Source organism: Thunnus albacares, chromosome 15 (assembly GCF_914725855.1).
Source record: "Thunnus albacares chromosome 15, fThuAlb1.1, whole genome shotgun sequence".
NCBI classification, from domain to species: Eukaryota; Metazoa; Chordata; class Actinopteri; order Scombriformes; family Scombridae; genus Thunnus; species Thunnus albacares.
In genome coordinates, this window is record NC_058120.1 from 26,400,452 (window position 1) to 26,415,996 (window position 15,545).

Genomic DNA, 15,545 nt, shown 5'->3' on the forward strand with positions numbered 1-15,545 from the left:
GTAGTGATTTCCTTCTCTGAGATGTTTGATAAATATAGACCTGGACCAGCTTTGCTTCTCTGTTGCTTATTTTCTTCTGAAAAAAAATCATTTAAGGATCCTTTTGATTGAAATAATATACAGTCACACATTAAATCCATAACCGCCTTTGGATTATTTCACACACTTTTTTCATATTTGAAATGAAGTTGCTGTTGATTGTAATATTTATTTTCATACTTATGAAGAAGTGTCATAACTATGATTATTACTTGCTGCAGGTTGGACTCTCTGGAATCTCTCTCCTCATATTTAAAGGATTCATTTCAGTCTTCAGACAGTGGGTGAGTTAAAACTTTTAACCCGTATATACAATCTTTCACACAGTTTTTGAGAATCAATTTTTAGTGAACTTTTTGATATCTACTTCAAAGTTTGTGTTTATCCAACAGTTGCTGTGACTAGATGGCAAATGTTCTAATTTCTCACTCTGGTGACTTTTCTTTTGTACAGCTGTGTGTCCTCAAGAGAGAGGACATGTTCATATCATCGCAATATTGACTTCAAAAAGAAGTAAGACTTTACTAACAGTAAAATGTTACTGCATTCATAAATATTTTGTAAACACACACACACACACATAACTCACAGTTTAAATCTTGGTTCCAACTGTGTGCAGTTTAAAGTATATTGTTTGTTTCTGTGTGGAACAAGTTATAAAACCAGACCTTCCCTTTACCAACTGTGTGCATTGTTGAAATGTGTGGATGTAACTTTGATAATAGACCAGAACCTTGAATGGCAGCTTGCTGCTGAGTGAATGAGCAGTAAATTATAAAGCACTTTGGATAAAAACATGAGGTCATTTATCATTTATAATTATTTGTCACACTGCAGTTTGGGTTAAAAACACTACTTGGGTTAATGTGACAAAAACATCAATAACTTATTTAAAGGAAGCAAACATGGATTGTTGGTAGAAAACAGGAAACAATATAATATTAGTCAGATGGTGAATATTTATAATCTTCACCATCTTAGTCTAAGATTTGCTAATTAGTACCAAAGTACTGGACAAATTAAAATTTTACCTGATGACAGTAGATGAAAAGTGAAGAAATAACCAAAGTTGTTACAATTCATCCTGAGATGATCCTGAATGTCTGAACCAAATTTCATGACAATTCATCCAGTTTAGACATTTAACTGTGAATTAAATCTGTCAACCTCATGGTGACGCTCAAAGAACAGTCAGAGGATCAACAAAGTCAGTAGGATTTATCCTCTGGGGATAATGAATGTTCATCTAATAGAGCAGTGTAAGTACTTTATCAAACCACCTGTTCAATGAGTGTAAACATGTAGAAAAGTGACATTTTCATCTGCTTTGCCCACAGTGTCCCATCCACCACCAGCATGTTTTACACAAACACAGCACGCTGGTTAGGCTAATAAAATGAAAGCTGTCTGAATGTAATCTAACTTTTTTATCTTAGTTTTCCACGTATCCTATCCTCTGCTCATCCCAGTATTAAGTTCTGCATGTTTTTAATTCAGATTGTATTGGCTGCATTACATATTGTATGTGTTGGATGACAAATTAGTGGGTAGATTTATTTAATGGTTCAGGTGGATTTTGTTGTTTTGTGATAGAAGTGGCTCTCTGACTGACTGTTTCCTGCCAGTGCAGCTTCCATGAAAAAAATAGTGAAGACATTAAATTATGTGGACATTAGCTTGGTGTATTTGTATAATTGTACTTGTCTGAAAAACAATAGTAATGTTTTTAAAATAAAACATTTTGATGACAAGAAACAAAATGAAAGTGGCAGTGCAGATTTTTGTCACAATTTGCCCTGACTAATTTTGTAGATAGAAGACAAAAAACCTTGAGTTTGCACAAAATCTACACTTGTGCCCCTTATTAAAGGTCCTCTAGTTCAAGTTGTTTCTGAGACAGGTGTTGACTACGTCGTCAGCCGTCCCAGATGCTACATCAGTTTCAAACATGTTTGATTTCATCATAGACAAAAATCAAGATGCGCTTGTATTGGAGACGAGTCTGAGATGGGAGTAGAGCAGTATCCAATCAGAGTGCACAAGGAATCTCTGAAAAGCAGCCAATCTAAAACAAAACAAACATTGTGGCTACAAAGAGGGTGAAGATGAGGACTAATGCTCCACTGATTGTGACGTAAGAGATGGAAGAGAGGCTCATTGAACTCTGACCCTCAACAAGCTCCATAACTAGCCGGGTATAAAAGTTCTCACACTTCTCACAATCATTCACTGATCTCTCCAACTAGAGTAAGGGTTAGGCTTAGATTTTCGCCACGATTAGCCCAGACAATTTTGTAGATCTAGTTACTTTTTGGCACAATGGATAATATAACAAGCTTTTAAAATACAACACATTGTAAAAGATGAAACCAGTGGTTTCCAACCTTTTTGGCTTTTGACATCTTACAAAAAGCAGTGTGTAGTCGGGGTCACATTTCACATGTCTATGAGTTGTTAACAGCTCCACCAGTGATTTTTACCTCTAAACTTCTCACATGGTTTCATTTCAATAAATGTTCAAATTAGGGATGGGCGACATATCAAATATACTCGATGTATCTATTATAACAGTACTTTATATAACTTTATTTAACTTTATTGTAACAGCAGTTCATTTAGTAGTTTAGTATTTTAGTAATTTACAGCAGTTTAGAGAAGATTTCAAAATATCAAGATATATATTGTTTATCGCAATATAATCTAAAAATATTGCAATATATTTTATAGGCCATGTTACACAGCCCTACTTTGAAGTTAATATTGCTTCTTGAAATACAATCAGCACAATAATTTGTACCATGTTGGATTTGAATATGTTATACAGGGTTCTTTGTTATTTGGATTAGTCTATTATGAACTGTTAACAGGCTGCTCCTGACTTGCCTGGGTTGCAGAGTTATACTTAATGACCCAGGTGATGATGAATACATGTAGCAAAATCTTACATTTGCAAATGTTTCAGTTGATGCTATCATTTGCCTAACACACACTGTCAGATCAGTGTGCACATGTTTTAAAGGTTGGTATTCTAGAGTTAATTACAGAAAAAGCAGTTATTTGATTACTTGATAACTGCTCTCAGCCCTCATGTACTCAGTGACTAGTGAGGAAATGCAGAGAAGCTGTGTCTGACTGACAGCTGATCTGTCAAATGTGTAGAAAAAAACACAGATTCTGATTGATCCTGTTGGTGTGTTAATGAAGTTATTACTGCTGGTAAAGACAAATGAACTCAGGACATCTAGTGGTCACATCAGGCAGTGCAGAGTCTGACATGAGAACACAAACTGGACACAAACCGAAGTACATTCATGGTGTCAGTGAACTTCATAGACACAATCAGACAAGATTTATTTCTGTAGGGAAGGTGGGCTGATAATTACAACTCATTAACACCAACATTCATGAACTCATTCTGTTTGCCATTTTACTTATAATAGTTGGGTGTGTTTGTGTGCAGGTGAACACATGCAATGAATCAGTGTGAGGAGACAGAGGAGGGGGTCCATCCCTCTGAAACCCCTCTGTGTGGGCAACATGACAACCAGACCAAAGCTCAGAGGTGAGATGAGGATCTCTGACTGTTTAAAATGACTTTTTCTCTGTGAGATTTCTCCTGTTTGCTCCTGAGTCACAAATCAGCAGCAACATTACTCCACCATCTTTAGTCAAAGATATGTGTGTGTGTGTGTGTGTGTGTGTGTGTGTGTGTGTGTTGTGTTACAGCCCAGAGCAGCTGCACAAACCAGATTCTCAGGTACTCAGTAACCCTATGGTGCTCCTTCGGGTTCGATCCAGATCTGCCTCAGCACCACCGTAAGTCACCATTCTGTTACTTTATAATATTAGTATCTATGTTGGTTAACGTGCTGCTTTGCTCTGTGACCTGTGTAAACAAGGAATAACTGTTCCTCCATTCAATACATCTCTGGTTTCAGCAGCTTGTTTTGTTAGCTGAACATATTTACATTTATCTTTTCTGTCACTTGTATCCACACTGACAGACACTTGAATCAGTAAAATCAACTTACTTTTCTTCAAGATCAAAATGAGCACAAATGTTCGAGCCAGAAATGATTCAGTGTGAACAGAAAACATTATTCCTGAACTTTTCTGATGTCTATCTGGTAGTTGTGTATCCAGCAGTTGTTGTGTCTGGATGGCTGATATTCTCATGTTGGGTCTTCTTCATCAACTTTATTTTTGGTCTTTCTTGATCTGCTTTGCTGTGGTTTCATTTATATCTTTATAACTAGAAACAGTGTGTTCTATTAAATGGTAAAAATAACACAGAGGAAGGTATTCATTAAGGGTCAGACCTTTGTATTTTCTATACTCATAAATGATCTTCCATCAGTCTGCTCTGAGAATAATAATAATAATAATGATAATAATGATAATAACAACAACAACAACAACAACAACAACAACAACAATAATAATAATAATAATAATAATAATGATTAAAATTTCTGTTTTATTCCGGCACTTGATATCAGCAAGACAAAACAAATCAATAACAACAGAGCCTGTATTTATCAAACTGCTAAAAGTTAATATTTGGATTCAAGATAAAGATAAAAGTTGACAAACTTGAGAATAAAAATTATTGATCAAACTTGTGTTGATATAAAATGTTGTTAAATGTCAGAGAGCTGCAGAGGTCTGTTAAGTTGGTTCAGAGTAGATCTTAGATGACTGCAGTACAGAAAACAGAGCCGAGCCTCCGTTTTCTGTCTGATTGTACAAAATATAATTGGTTGTGATGAATAATATGTTAAGCAGCATCATTATAAATAGAGAAGTTTTAGTCTATTATTTGTCTTTGAACATTTGACAGGATGTTACATCACTTTTTCCTTTTTTAGCATTTATCAACAAACAATCAGAAAACATCTGGTGAATCTGTCAACATCATTAAAATCATTCAGTGGACACAGAATCAAGAATAAATCTGACATTGATTTTATTTGCAGTCACTTTCTAATCATCTTTATTATCTGAACTTGTCAGTGTGATACTAGATTCTCCTCCATTATATGATTTCTCTGACGTATATCAGATGTTGACGAAGCAGAATTTTGTTTCCATTTCAGCCAATTTCCTATTATTTCATCTATATTTATATATTTATATATTATAACATAACAATGATTATTACTTGCAGCCGGCCAGACTTTGTTGAATCTCCCGCCTCAGATTCAGAGGAGGACGTTGCAACAGCTGATGGTGATTCAGTCTTTTCTTCAGACAGTTGGTAAGTCAAACCTGTAACTCACATATTGATTCTTTAACACACTTTTTGCAATATATTGATGAATCTGTCAACATAATTATAACTCTGTATGAGAAGAGGAGAGAAATCATCAGTGGCCACAGAATCAAGAATAAATCTGACATTGATTTCATTCATAATCAATTTATAAGCATCTTTATCATCACTTCATCACTTGTCAGTGTGATACTAAATTCTCCTCCATTATATGATTTTTCTGATGCACCAAATGTTGATGTAGCAGAATTTTGTTTCCATTTCAGTCAATTTCATATTAATTCTATTCCATCAGAAAGAAAAACAAGTTTTACAGCTTCAAGAATCAGGCAGAGAAAGCAGTGCTCAGTTTAGTTTTGGTGATGATCAACTTCAGGTTATAGAAATATGTAAATGTTTATAGATTTTTTTGTTGTATTTTGGATTATGTTTCAGGAATATGAGGTTATAAAAGATTCAAGAAAAAAAGATTTATTCAAATGACGATCAGATATTCTTTGTGAATTCACATATTTGCATCATGTTAATTGAGATGTGGGGTTGGATTCATGTTAGATGGAAGGCTAGTATTGTGAGTTTACAATAATACAATATTTGATTTACCAAGAGTTGTTAAAATATAATGTAAAAGGTAAATGTGTACAAAAATGGGCAGAAGATATCTGGCAGAGATAAGATGTGACATACTGACTCAGCATTTTGAAATGGTGTGATGTTCAAATTATGTTCTGTGTTTTTAGCAGGGAAAAGGAAAAGACAACCCCCCCACCACCCAAGAGCTTGTTGTTGGAAGTAGTTCTGAGATAGAAACAAAGTCAACACACCTGCCAGAGGCTGTCTAGACCAGTCCAACTACAACTATCCAGCCTGCAGATGCTTCAACTCCTCCTCTCCTACTGAGCAGAATCAGAGATATCCTCTTCTTTAATTCATATATTCTTCTTCCTTGTTTAAACATGGTGCCACTGAATGCAGCTTTAAATATTGTGAGATTACTGGTGCCAATATGAGTAACTGTTAATTAGATACAAAAAGCATTACACTAAAACTTAATTAAACTAAGAACCAGCTAAGGTCACACTGTGATTGACTGTGCAGCCTTTACAGTCTGTCCTCAGTTAAAATGTAATGATGAGTTTGTGTTGTAAGTTTGCACTTTGAACGTCGACTGGCATGTACACGTTTAGCCTGACAGTTGACTGGTGGAGTCCAAACTCTTTAAAAATGGTTTTGTAACCCTTTCCAGCTTGGTGAGCATCAACAACTCTTCTTCTAGGGTCCTCAGAAATTTGTTCGAGCCATGTTTGAAGCTCACACTTTGATATTGAAGACCCAGATTTCTCTTCTTTAAATAAGGCAGGGCCTCCCAGACTCACACTTGATTGATTGAAACACCCGACTCTAATTTCCTCTTCAAATGAAGTGATAATCCTAGAGGTTCATGTACTTTTGCCACGCACAAATATGTATCTCATTTGTTTAATTGATGTCTCTTTATCTAGTTTTAGGACTTGCATGGAAATCTGATCACATTTTAGATCATCTTTATGCAGAAATAGAGCAAATTCTAAAGGGTTCACAAACTGTCAAGCAGCACTGTTTACATTAAATTGGTGAAATATGCATTTAAGTACATTTCATTTGCAATATCAGTAGTTATTCAGGGGTCTTAGTCTTATGATGCTTAATTTTTATTTTATTATTGTATATTTTTATTACTAATATTAATACATAATATATAATATAAAACATTGCTATACTATCTGTAACAGCAAAAAGATTGTAATGACTGAAACCAAATGTGGGCACTTTGGCCTTGAGTGTTACTGAGAAGTTTTTATAGTATTAATTAAGGTAATTTAAGCCTTTCAGCCTCCCAGCGAGTGTCCCAGATTTCCGTCTGAACTGTCCCACATTAGGAAATGCATATAATCTGGGACAATTTGGCACAAGCAGTACTTTTATATTTGCCATTTCTTCTCTGAGTGTGATATCTGCATTCTCTCGATTGATATGATTAGTAAACATATTGGGGATCTCTGAATGGTATTGGCTGAGGATATAATATATTGGCTTCATATCAAAATATACTCCTGAAGTGCCAATTGCAGAAATGGTCCCACATTACTTTAATTCACCCTGGATGTGAAAATTATGCAACTATAGCACCTGTTACACCTGTTCTGTGGCTGATTTTATTTGTAAAGCTTTGAAAAGGAGGAAAGTTTCCATGTTTTGCACACAACCTAATTTATGCTCTTTTTTGTCAAATTTTGTTTTTTCTACTGCAATATTTGGTGGTTTGGGGCTAGTTCGGCACTTGTCTGCAGTGGTGGACGAAGTACTCAGATTCTTTAAAAGTATCAATACAGCAATGTAAAAATACTCCATTATAAGTAAAAGTCCTGCATGAAAAATCCTACTAAAGAGATGGACACATTTGAACTTATAGGTGTCCCACATTACAATAATTCGACTTATAAAATCAGCTCCGTTACAGGAATGTTTGAGGGAATTTGGGTAACAGTGTGTTAACATTACAATATTATCAATATTGTTCCAGTCATCCCAGAAAGATTTAAATTGTATGTGCTGAACAGGCTATAATAAATGTCATTGTTTGCAAATGTAATATGAAGAAAATCATCGTACTGTTCGATGACATCATCGGTTTGAAGTGGACCAGCTGTACTTTCACTTTTGGACGAAGTATATAAAATAAAGAATATAAGTGTAAGTATCCTTTAAGGCCTTTACACACTGGACACAGAATTTTATCTTAAATATCAGCATATCAGTCAGATATGAAATACTGTTCAATAACTTTATTGTAACTGTACTTTGGCCGAAGGTAACACCATAATTAAGAAGAAAGGAGAGGTGTTGAAATAAACCAGGAGGAGACACTGGTTTCTATTGACGTGTTACATCGTTGGGTTGTAGCAGTTGACCGTCACTCCTGTCACGCAGTGTGTTTCACCCTTTAAAGGTATTGTAACTACGCTTTATATACTTAAATGATTCTTATTACCAGCCTTAATATATCTTATTTAGTATTTATACAAGCCTGTGTATTTGCGTTATTCGTCATTAAATCGCTATGATTTCCTCTCACGTTTATTTTAACTAATCAAAAGAAACACCGTGTTGCGTTGTTAATTGGTTTAGGGCTTTTGTCAACTTTTTGCCTCCGTGAAACTACAAAATAATCGCCAATTAAAGCAAATCATTGTGTTGAAGTAACAGAGGTCTGTTATGAACTTAAGTCCCAGTAGCGTCGTTAGGGTCGATTTTGAGACAAGCTCTTTATTCCTATAAAACCTTTTATTGTATCAACTGGACTTTACCCGGGGCGTGGGAGGAAGGGGGAGAAATATGGCGCAGCACAAAATGGACGCATACAGGTCACGGATGTATTAAGAATGCAGACAGTCAAGTTCATTTTTATGATGACAAAAGCAAGGTTTCAGGGTTTTCTCCACATTTCAGCGCAGACATTTGTCCATAATACAATCTGGAAGAGAACGCACAACCACAAGAATAATGTCTGTTCAGGTGTCACTGAATGTAATCTAGGATTGTGTGGCTGTGTGTGATTATTTCTTTTGAGTTTGTGAAATACCTGCAGCATCACACGGCAGCAGAATCATGTGAGTCTCCAAACTGAGAGACGCTGTGCGCATTTACGCACGAGGCACAGCAACAGTAACTTCATAAATACGCCAACCGGATCGATCAGAATCTAACGATAATTAATGTTACGTTTTTCCTTCACATCTGACAGGTCAGCTGTTAGGATACACACAGATTCAATGTTTATACAGTGAAACTGGAATAAAGCAGCTCCAACAGACCTGTCACGACATTTTATTCTAAATAACTAAAAGTCTATTCAATCATTAAAGTCACTCAATAAAGAAATAATCTTTAGTTGCCCCATAAATTAGTTGTTGCCTGATTGGACAGATAAGCCGAACATATCGACACTCACAGTAATGTCAGTGTTATTATTGTGTTCTGGGACTTGATGAACTTTTTAGTTCTTCTGATACATATGGATCTGTTTCCTACTGGTTCATTTAAATGGTCAGTTCACTTTTCTCTCTAACCTCTAGTAGTATCTCTCCATTCAGGCAGTCGTAATCTTATTTGTCCAGGTTCTGTCTCTGAGATTGTTGCCTCCATCTCAATACTGTGGCATCTTAACACACTTTGTTAGTTTAGTTGTTTTGCTTCCAATGTAAATATACAAAAAGTATTTATATTAGTTTACATTATTTATCTTGCTTAAAAAGCCTCAGATCAAACCGAAACGCCTCTGAATTTGATGTTATTTGACTAAAAACTACGCATTTTCACACAATTTTGGACTATTATCATTATAATATTTATTTTAAAAAACGCACTGGGTGCCATAAAAAATAATAATCACAAAATATTGGTCAAACAGGCTTATAGTGAACGGACTTGAACTGCGATTTTCTCATCCTCGCATAGTCAGACTGTAGCCACCAGCCAGCTGTAGGGACGACTGTGGTTTTTATTTATTTTATTTGTCCCGTTTTGCACAGAGATACAACAGACTCCATTAATGCCATCTCGCCACTTTTTATTTCCTTGTTGGAATAAAACGCACCCATCAGACTTCATGATCCAACTGTTAAAGATTATAAAGTCTGTTAATATTTGACTTTTGTTCCAGGTTGGTGGTCCAAAGTTCAGAGCTGTTGTTCTGTTATCAGATTTCCTTAAAGATCACTTCAGGTTAAAGATGAAAACAGAAAGTTGAGATTCTGACTCAACAAACCTTAAAAACTTCCTGCTGTGAGTTATATGTTTGTTTCATCAGCTTGATTCAGATTATTTTCATCATCTAAAGACAACGTAACAACAGTTTTCATCATGTTTGTGTCTGCGGCTGTTAAAATGATCTGATAGCAGTAGAGATGGTAGTTATAGTGATGTGTTATGTTGCTTTGCTGACTGCGTTGGTGGAATAAACGAAACTCCAGAAGAAAGAAATACGAGCGTTTATCAATTCTCTTATCGGTTCTTTTTTAAACCATTGGGGGGGGGGGGTTGCAATTATTATTTAAAAAAATAAAAATTCAGAACAAGATTAGAATAGATTAGATGTTTTAAACATGACGAAATATTGTTTCTTGCAACAGCAACAGTCATGTTTCCATCAGCAAAGTCACTGTATAAATTCAATAATATCTCACTTGGAAGAAATACAAAATGTCAATAAAATAGAAAATATCCCTGATATTAAAATACTGAGTGAAGTTTAGAAAGAATGAAGAGCGCAGACATCAGTCAGTATCTTCATCCTGTCCTCTTCCTCCTCCCTCTGCTGCTGGTTGAGAGGAGGGGCTGTTTCAGCCGGTAAGTAAATTTACAGGAATTTGCCAAATTTTAATATACGTCACAAAGTAAGATAAACACAAACACCAACAAATAGAGCAGAGGAGAGGACAGAGAAGTTTGAATGACAGCAAAACGCGGTCAAGACTCAACATAGTTTCCCCGTGTGTCTCCTCAGGAGCCGTTCAGGTACAGTGGTGAGTGTAGGTCACCCGCAACTTCGAAAAACCCAATACACAAATTTGACTGTAGTTAAGCGCAGAAATGAAATTCAATTACAACCACCTCAATCGACAAGCCATAAACAGATGTGTGACAAATTAAAGGAAAAAACAACAAAACATCTGTGTAATTCTACTCAGGATGAACACTGTTTATTCTAAAACATATTCCATCATGTGAGGTTTTAATTATGGTGGTTGCGCTTTTCAGTTGGGTTGAGATCTGTTGACTGTGAAGACCACGGTATATGATTCATATCTTTTTTTTTTTTTTAAAAAACACTCAGTGACCCTTCATGTCCTCTATGTATCATCTGCATTTGTTATGTTTATTCAAGTCGTTTTCCTTAATTCATCACCTTTGTGGATGAACTGACCATTAAAAACAGAAATAACTCTTCTGATATAATAAAGACTTCTCTCCATGTGAAAACTATTGATTGAGATGAAGATTTGACATAAAATAATATATTTTGTTTTCTAAGGGTGTTGTGCACTTTGTGTGAAAGGTGCTATATAAAGTGTACACTTATATATCATATGATGATATAATACTGTTATTATTAATCTACCAAAATATCTAAATTTGTCTCCACATCAATAAAATAAAACATTTAATGCCCTCACATGTATTTGTTAGTGATAGAAACAAACAATATAATATACTATAATAATGCACAACGAGTACTTATACTTTTGATACTTTAAGTACATTTTGCTGATAATACTTCTGTACTTTTACTTCAGTGACATTTTAAATTCGGGACTTTTACTTGTAATTGAGTATTTTTAGACGACAGTTTTTCACCACTGATCGCATCTATTACAAAACCTACTGAAATGTCTGTGAAGATGCAGCTGTTAATGTGAGTCAGGCAGATCTGAAACTTGTTAGATTAATGTCTGAATCTGACCAATAATGTCGTTCAGGTGTCACTGAATGTAATCCGGGATTTTGCAGAAACATCAGTAGGATTATTGATGTTCAGATTGTTGCTCACAGCTGCTGTGTGTCAGATTCTTTCCTTTGACTGTATTAATACCTGCAGCATCACACAGCAGGAGAAACTTCATTAACACGCCAACAGGATGGTAATAATGAATGTTCTGTATTGTACTATACATCAGACTGGTCAGCCAGATGTTACACACTGATTCCAGGTTTATACAGTGGAATTGTTTGTAATAAAACAACCCTTCTGGATCAATCATGAGCTCCATCAGAGTAGTCAGGATATTTTTATTTCAAGTAGCTAAAAGTCCAAGATAAGTCTATCATTAGGTACAAAATGACATTTCAGTTTGAGGATGTTTTGGGTAAACAGCTGCATGTATTTATGACACTCAAGTAAGATGGTGATGATGAATGTCGATAGTGTCTGACTATCATATCACGTTCAATTAATCCCAGACCGATTTAAAGTGTATGTGCTGAATATAATAAGTGGACTGATTAAATGTAGTTGTTACAAACTTAATATGAAGAAATTCATTGCATTGCTTGATAGCATTGAAGTGCAAAGGCTGCATTTTCACTTTTGGAGGAACATCGAATATAATTTGTAGATATCCCTTAATCGTTGATTTTTATTTATTTATTTATTTTGGAAGTTTAAGAGGGCAGACTTTTATCTGAAATGTCAGAATATCAGTCTGCTATGAAATACTGTCGAATAACTTGATTTGGAGTTGTACTTTCGCCGAAGTTAACAAGAAGAAGAAAAGGGGAGGTGTTGAACTAAACCAGGAAGAGAGTCTGGTATCTGTTGACTTGTTACATCTTTGTTCTGCCGCAGTTGAACTTGCGCTCCTGTGTCGCAGTGTGTTTCAACCTTTAAAGGTATTGTAACTACGCTTTATATACTTCAATGAATCTCCTTGCCAGCCTTAATGTATCGTATTTAGGATTTATCGGTAGAAATCAACCGTTAAAGTGTAACATATCATTTTCTTTTTCAGCAGTATTCCTACAACAGTATTTGCGTCGTAAGATGGTCGATGATGAATGTCAATAGTGTCTGACTATCATGTCACGTTCAGGTCATCCCAAACCGATTTAAAATGTATGTGTTGAATATAATAAGTGGACTGAATAAGTGTCATTGTTAAAAAAGTTAATATGAAGAAATTCATCACATTGCTGGATGGTATCGATCAGTTTACAGTGAACCAGCTTTCACTTTCACTTTTGAAGAAACATCGAATATAACTTGTAGGTATCCGTTAATCATGGATTGTTTCAGAGGGCAGAATTTTATCTGACATGTCAGGATATCAGTCTGATATGAAATACTGTCGAATAACTTTATTCTAAATTGTACTTTCGCTGAAGGAAACAAACAATATAACTAAGAAGAAAAGGGGAGGTGATGAACTAAATCAGGAAGAGATTCTACACTGTAAAAAAAAAAAAGTATTCACAGAAATTCACTGTATTATTTTACAGTTTTTTTTTCTACATTAAGTGTAAAAGCCATAAAAACACAGTAAATTATTTTTATTGAAAATATTCACCATAAAATAAAGGCTGTAATCTGTAAATTAAAATAATGGACTATTATACTTTTTTTAACAGGATTATTCAATTACTTAATGGTCGCGAATGTTAAATTACATTGAATCCTATGTAAAAAATACAAAAAATACACATCCTATTACTGAATGTAAAATTAAGGCAACTTTCTGTTTTTTTACAGCAAAACTTTAAATTTAATGTAAAAAAATAAATAGTAAAAAAACGGTAGAAAGTCTGGCAGCAGAAATTGACAAACAGTTAGTGTCAAATAACAGTCCAACTATTGTAAAATAAAAATAAAAATTCATTATAAAATATTGCTAGAATGTTAAACAAATGTATAAATCTGCACAAAAAAAGAAAAAAATATTGAAGAAATACCTTAAAATTACTTAATTTAAATGAAGGCTTGTTTTATACAGTATTCTTTTGTAAATTCATAGAATTATCCAATTTATCCTTAAGAATGTCACATCAAAGCACAGATTTCTGGATGGAAAACACAAAAACGTTTTGTAAAATTATATTCAAATTACCCTCCTTCAACACCCATTAATGGTGTCTGGAGAGTTTTAGGCTTTAATTGTATGTGATTATTTCATCTATTTACAGTAAATTCCTGGTAAATATTGGTTTTATACTGTACAAAAAATAGGATCATGTGAAAATGTCTTACAAAAACATAATTTTAATAATCATTACTTTATATAAACATTATTTGAAAGTAATTACAAACAACTATCCAATATATCTACAGACTTTTCCAATTAATGTATGAGATTTACTGTATATAAACAGTATTTTCACAGTAATTACAATTAACTATCCAATATATCCATCTGACACTCTTCTTCAGAGGGAAATTTTTTATATATTCCTGTTGACTTGTTACATCTTTGTTCTGCAGCAGTTGATTTTCAGTCCTGTGTTGCAGTGTGTTTCAGTCTTTAAAGGTATTGTAACTACACTTTATATACTTAAATGAATCTTATTGCCAGCCTTAATATATCATATTTAGGATTTAGCAGTAGAAATCAACCGTTAAAGTGTAACATATCATTTTCTTTTTCACCAGTATTCCTACAACAGTATTAGTGTTAAAGCTATAATATGTAATTATTCCACATTAAAATGTCTAAAAATAACTAGACCTATGATATATATATATTGTTGAGTTGTGTGCTTACATTATCCCAAATGTTTACAACAATTTTCAAACCCAGAGAAATCTGTTATTTAATCAAAGTAACGGACCGTTTCATTTGGTTGCCTGTCAATGGCGTCATACCCCTCTACCAAAGAGTTTAGTGCACAAGATGTATGTGTCGGCGCTGTGTTTGTCCCGTGGATATATAAAGAAAACTGGATACAGGAAGAGCACCAGGCTTTGAAGCAAATTTGACATTGCGGTCAAACTGTGTAATTACAACGTCACGTGATGCACACTGGCCCAAAAAGACTTTTTCCCATAGACTTACATTGTGAAAGAAACATCTGTAAATCAGCAGATACATTTTTGAGCATCATAACCCCCGCAAAATGACTTGTCTCACTATCAGAATTAAATCCATTCGGTCCGATCACAAAAAGCAGCATAATTGAATTGTTTTATCCCCATTCAAGTTAGCTGGAGGGCTAAACTGGAAGTAGCCGACTTGGCCAGCGAAAGTCACTAGTGCGCATGCTCCATGGGCCACACAATGCGGAAGATCCGGGTACTTTCATACCCGGAAGGAGATTTTCTTTTGCTTCATGCACCACTGAGCAATTTTCATAGGAATGAACGGGGCCCCGCCTCTGACGCTGTATCCAGTTCTCTTTATGCATCCATGGTTTGTCCGCTACAATGGCATCTACCAAAGAGTAACTTACACACATACTAGATAACACATTGGTGTTCTGGTTGTTTGACAGAAACTGTTATAAAATGACTTTTATTCAGTTTTAAGACACATTTTCGTGATAAATTTAGGTCATTTTTAACTATATCTTTTAGCTGGATGAAGGATTTTAGTCATTGGACGTCTGGATCTTAAGTTATCAGATAAATAAACTGGGCAAATGTTAGCAGCAGCTCGGCTAACAACCCCTCCAGGAAGTCCAGTGCTCGCCGAACATCATCGGAGAAGCA

At 34.8% G+C, this 15,545-nt stretch overlaps 1 protein-coding gene across 1 annotated transcript in view; it reads left to right on the forward strand.

Moving 5' to 3' along the window:
* The window catches only part of LOC122998243, a 171,533-nt gene that overhangs the window by 7,296 nt on the left and 148,692 nt on the right, over nucleotides 1-15,545 (forward strand). The window contains exons 6-7 of the mRNA XM_044375019.1: nucleotides 261-323; nucleotides 493-552. Coding sequence (XP_044230954.1) covers nucleotides 261-323; nucleotides 493-552 — 123 coding nt within the window. The remainder of the gene's footprint in view (nucleotides 1-260; nucleotides 324-492; nucleotides 553-15,545) is intronic.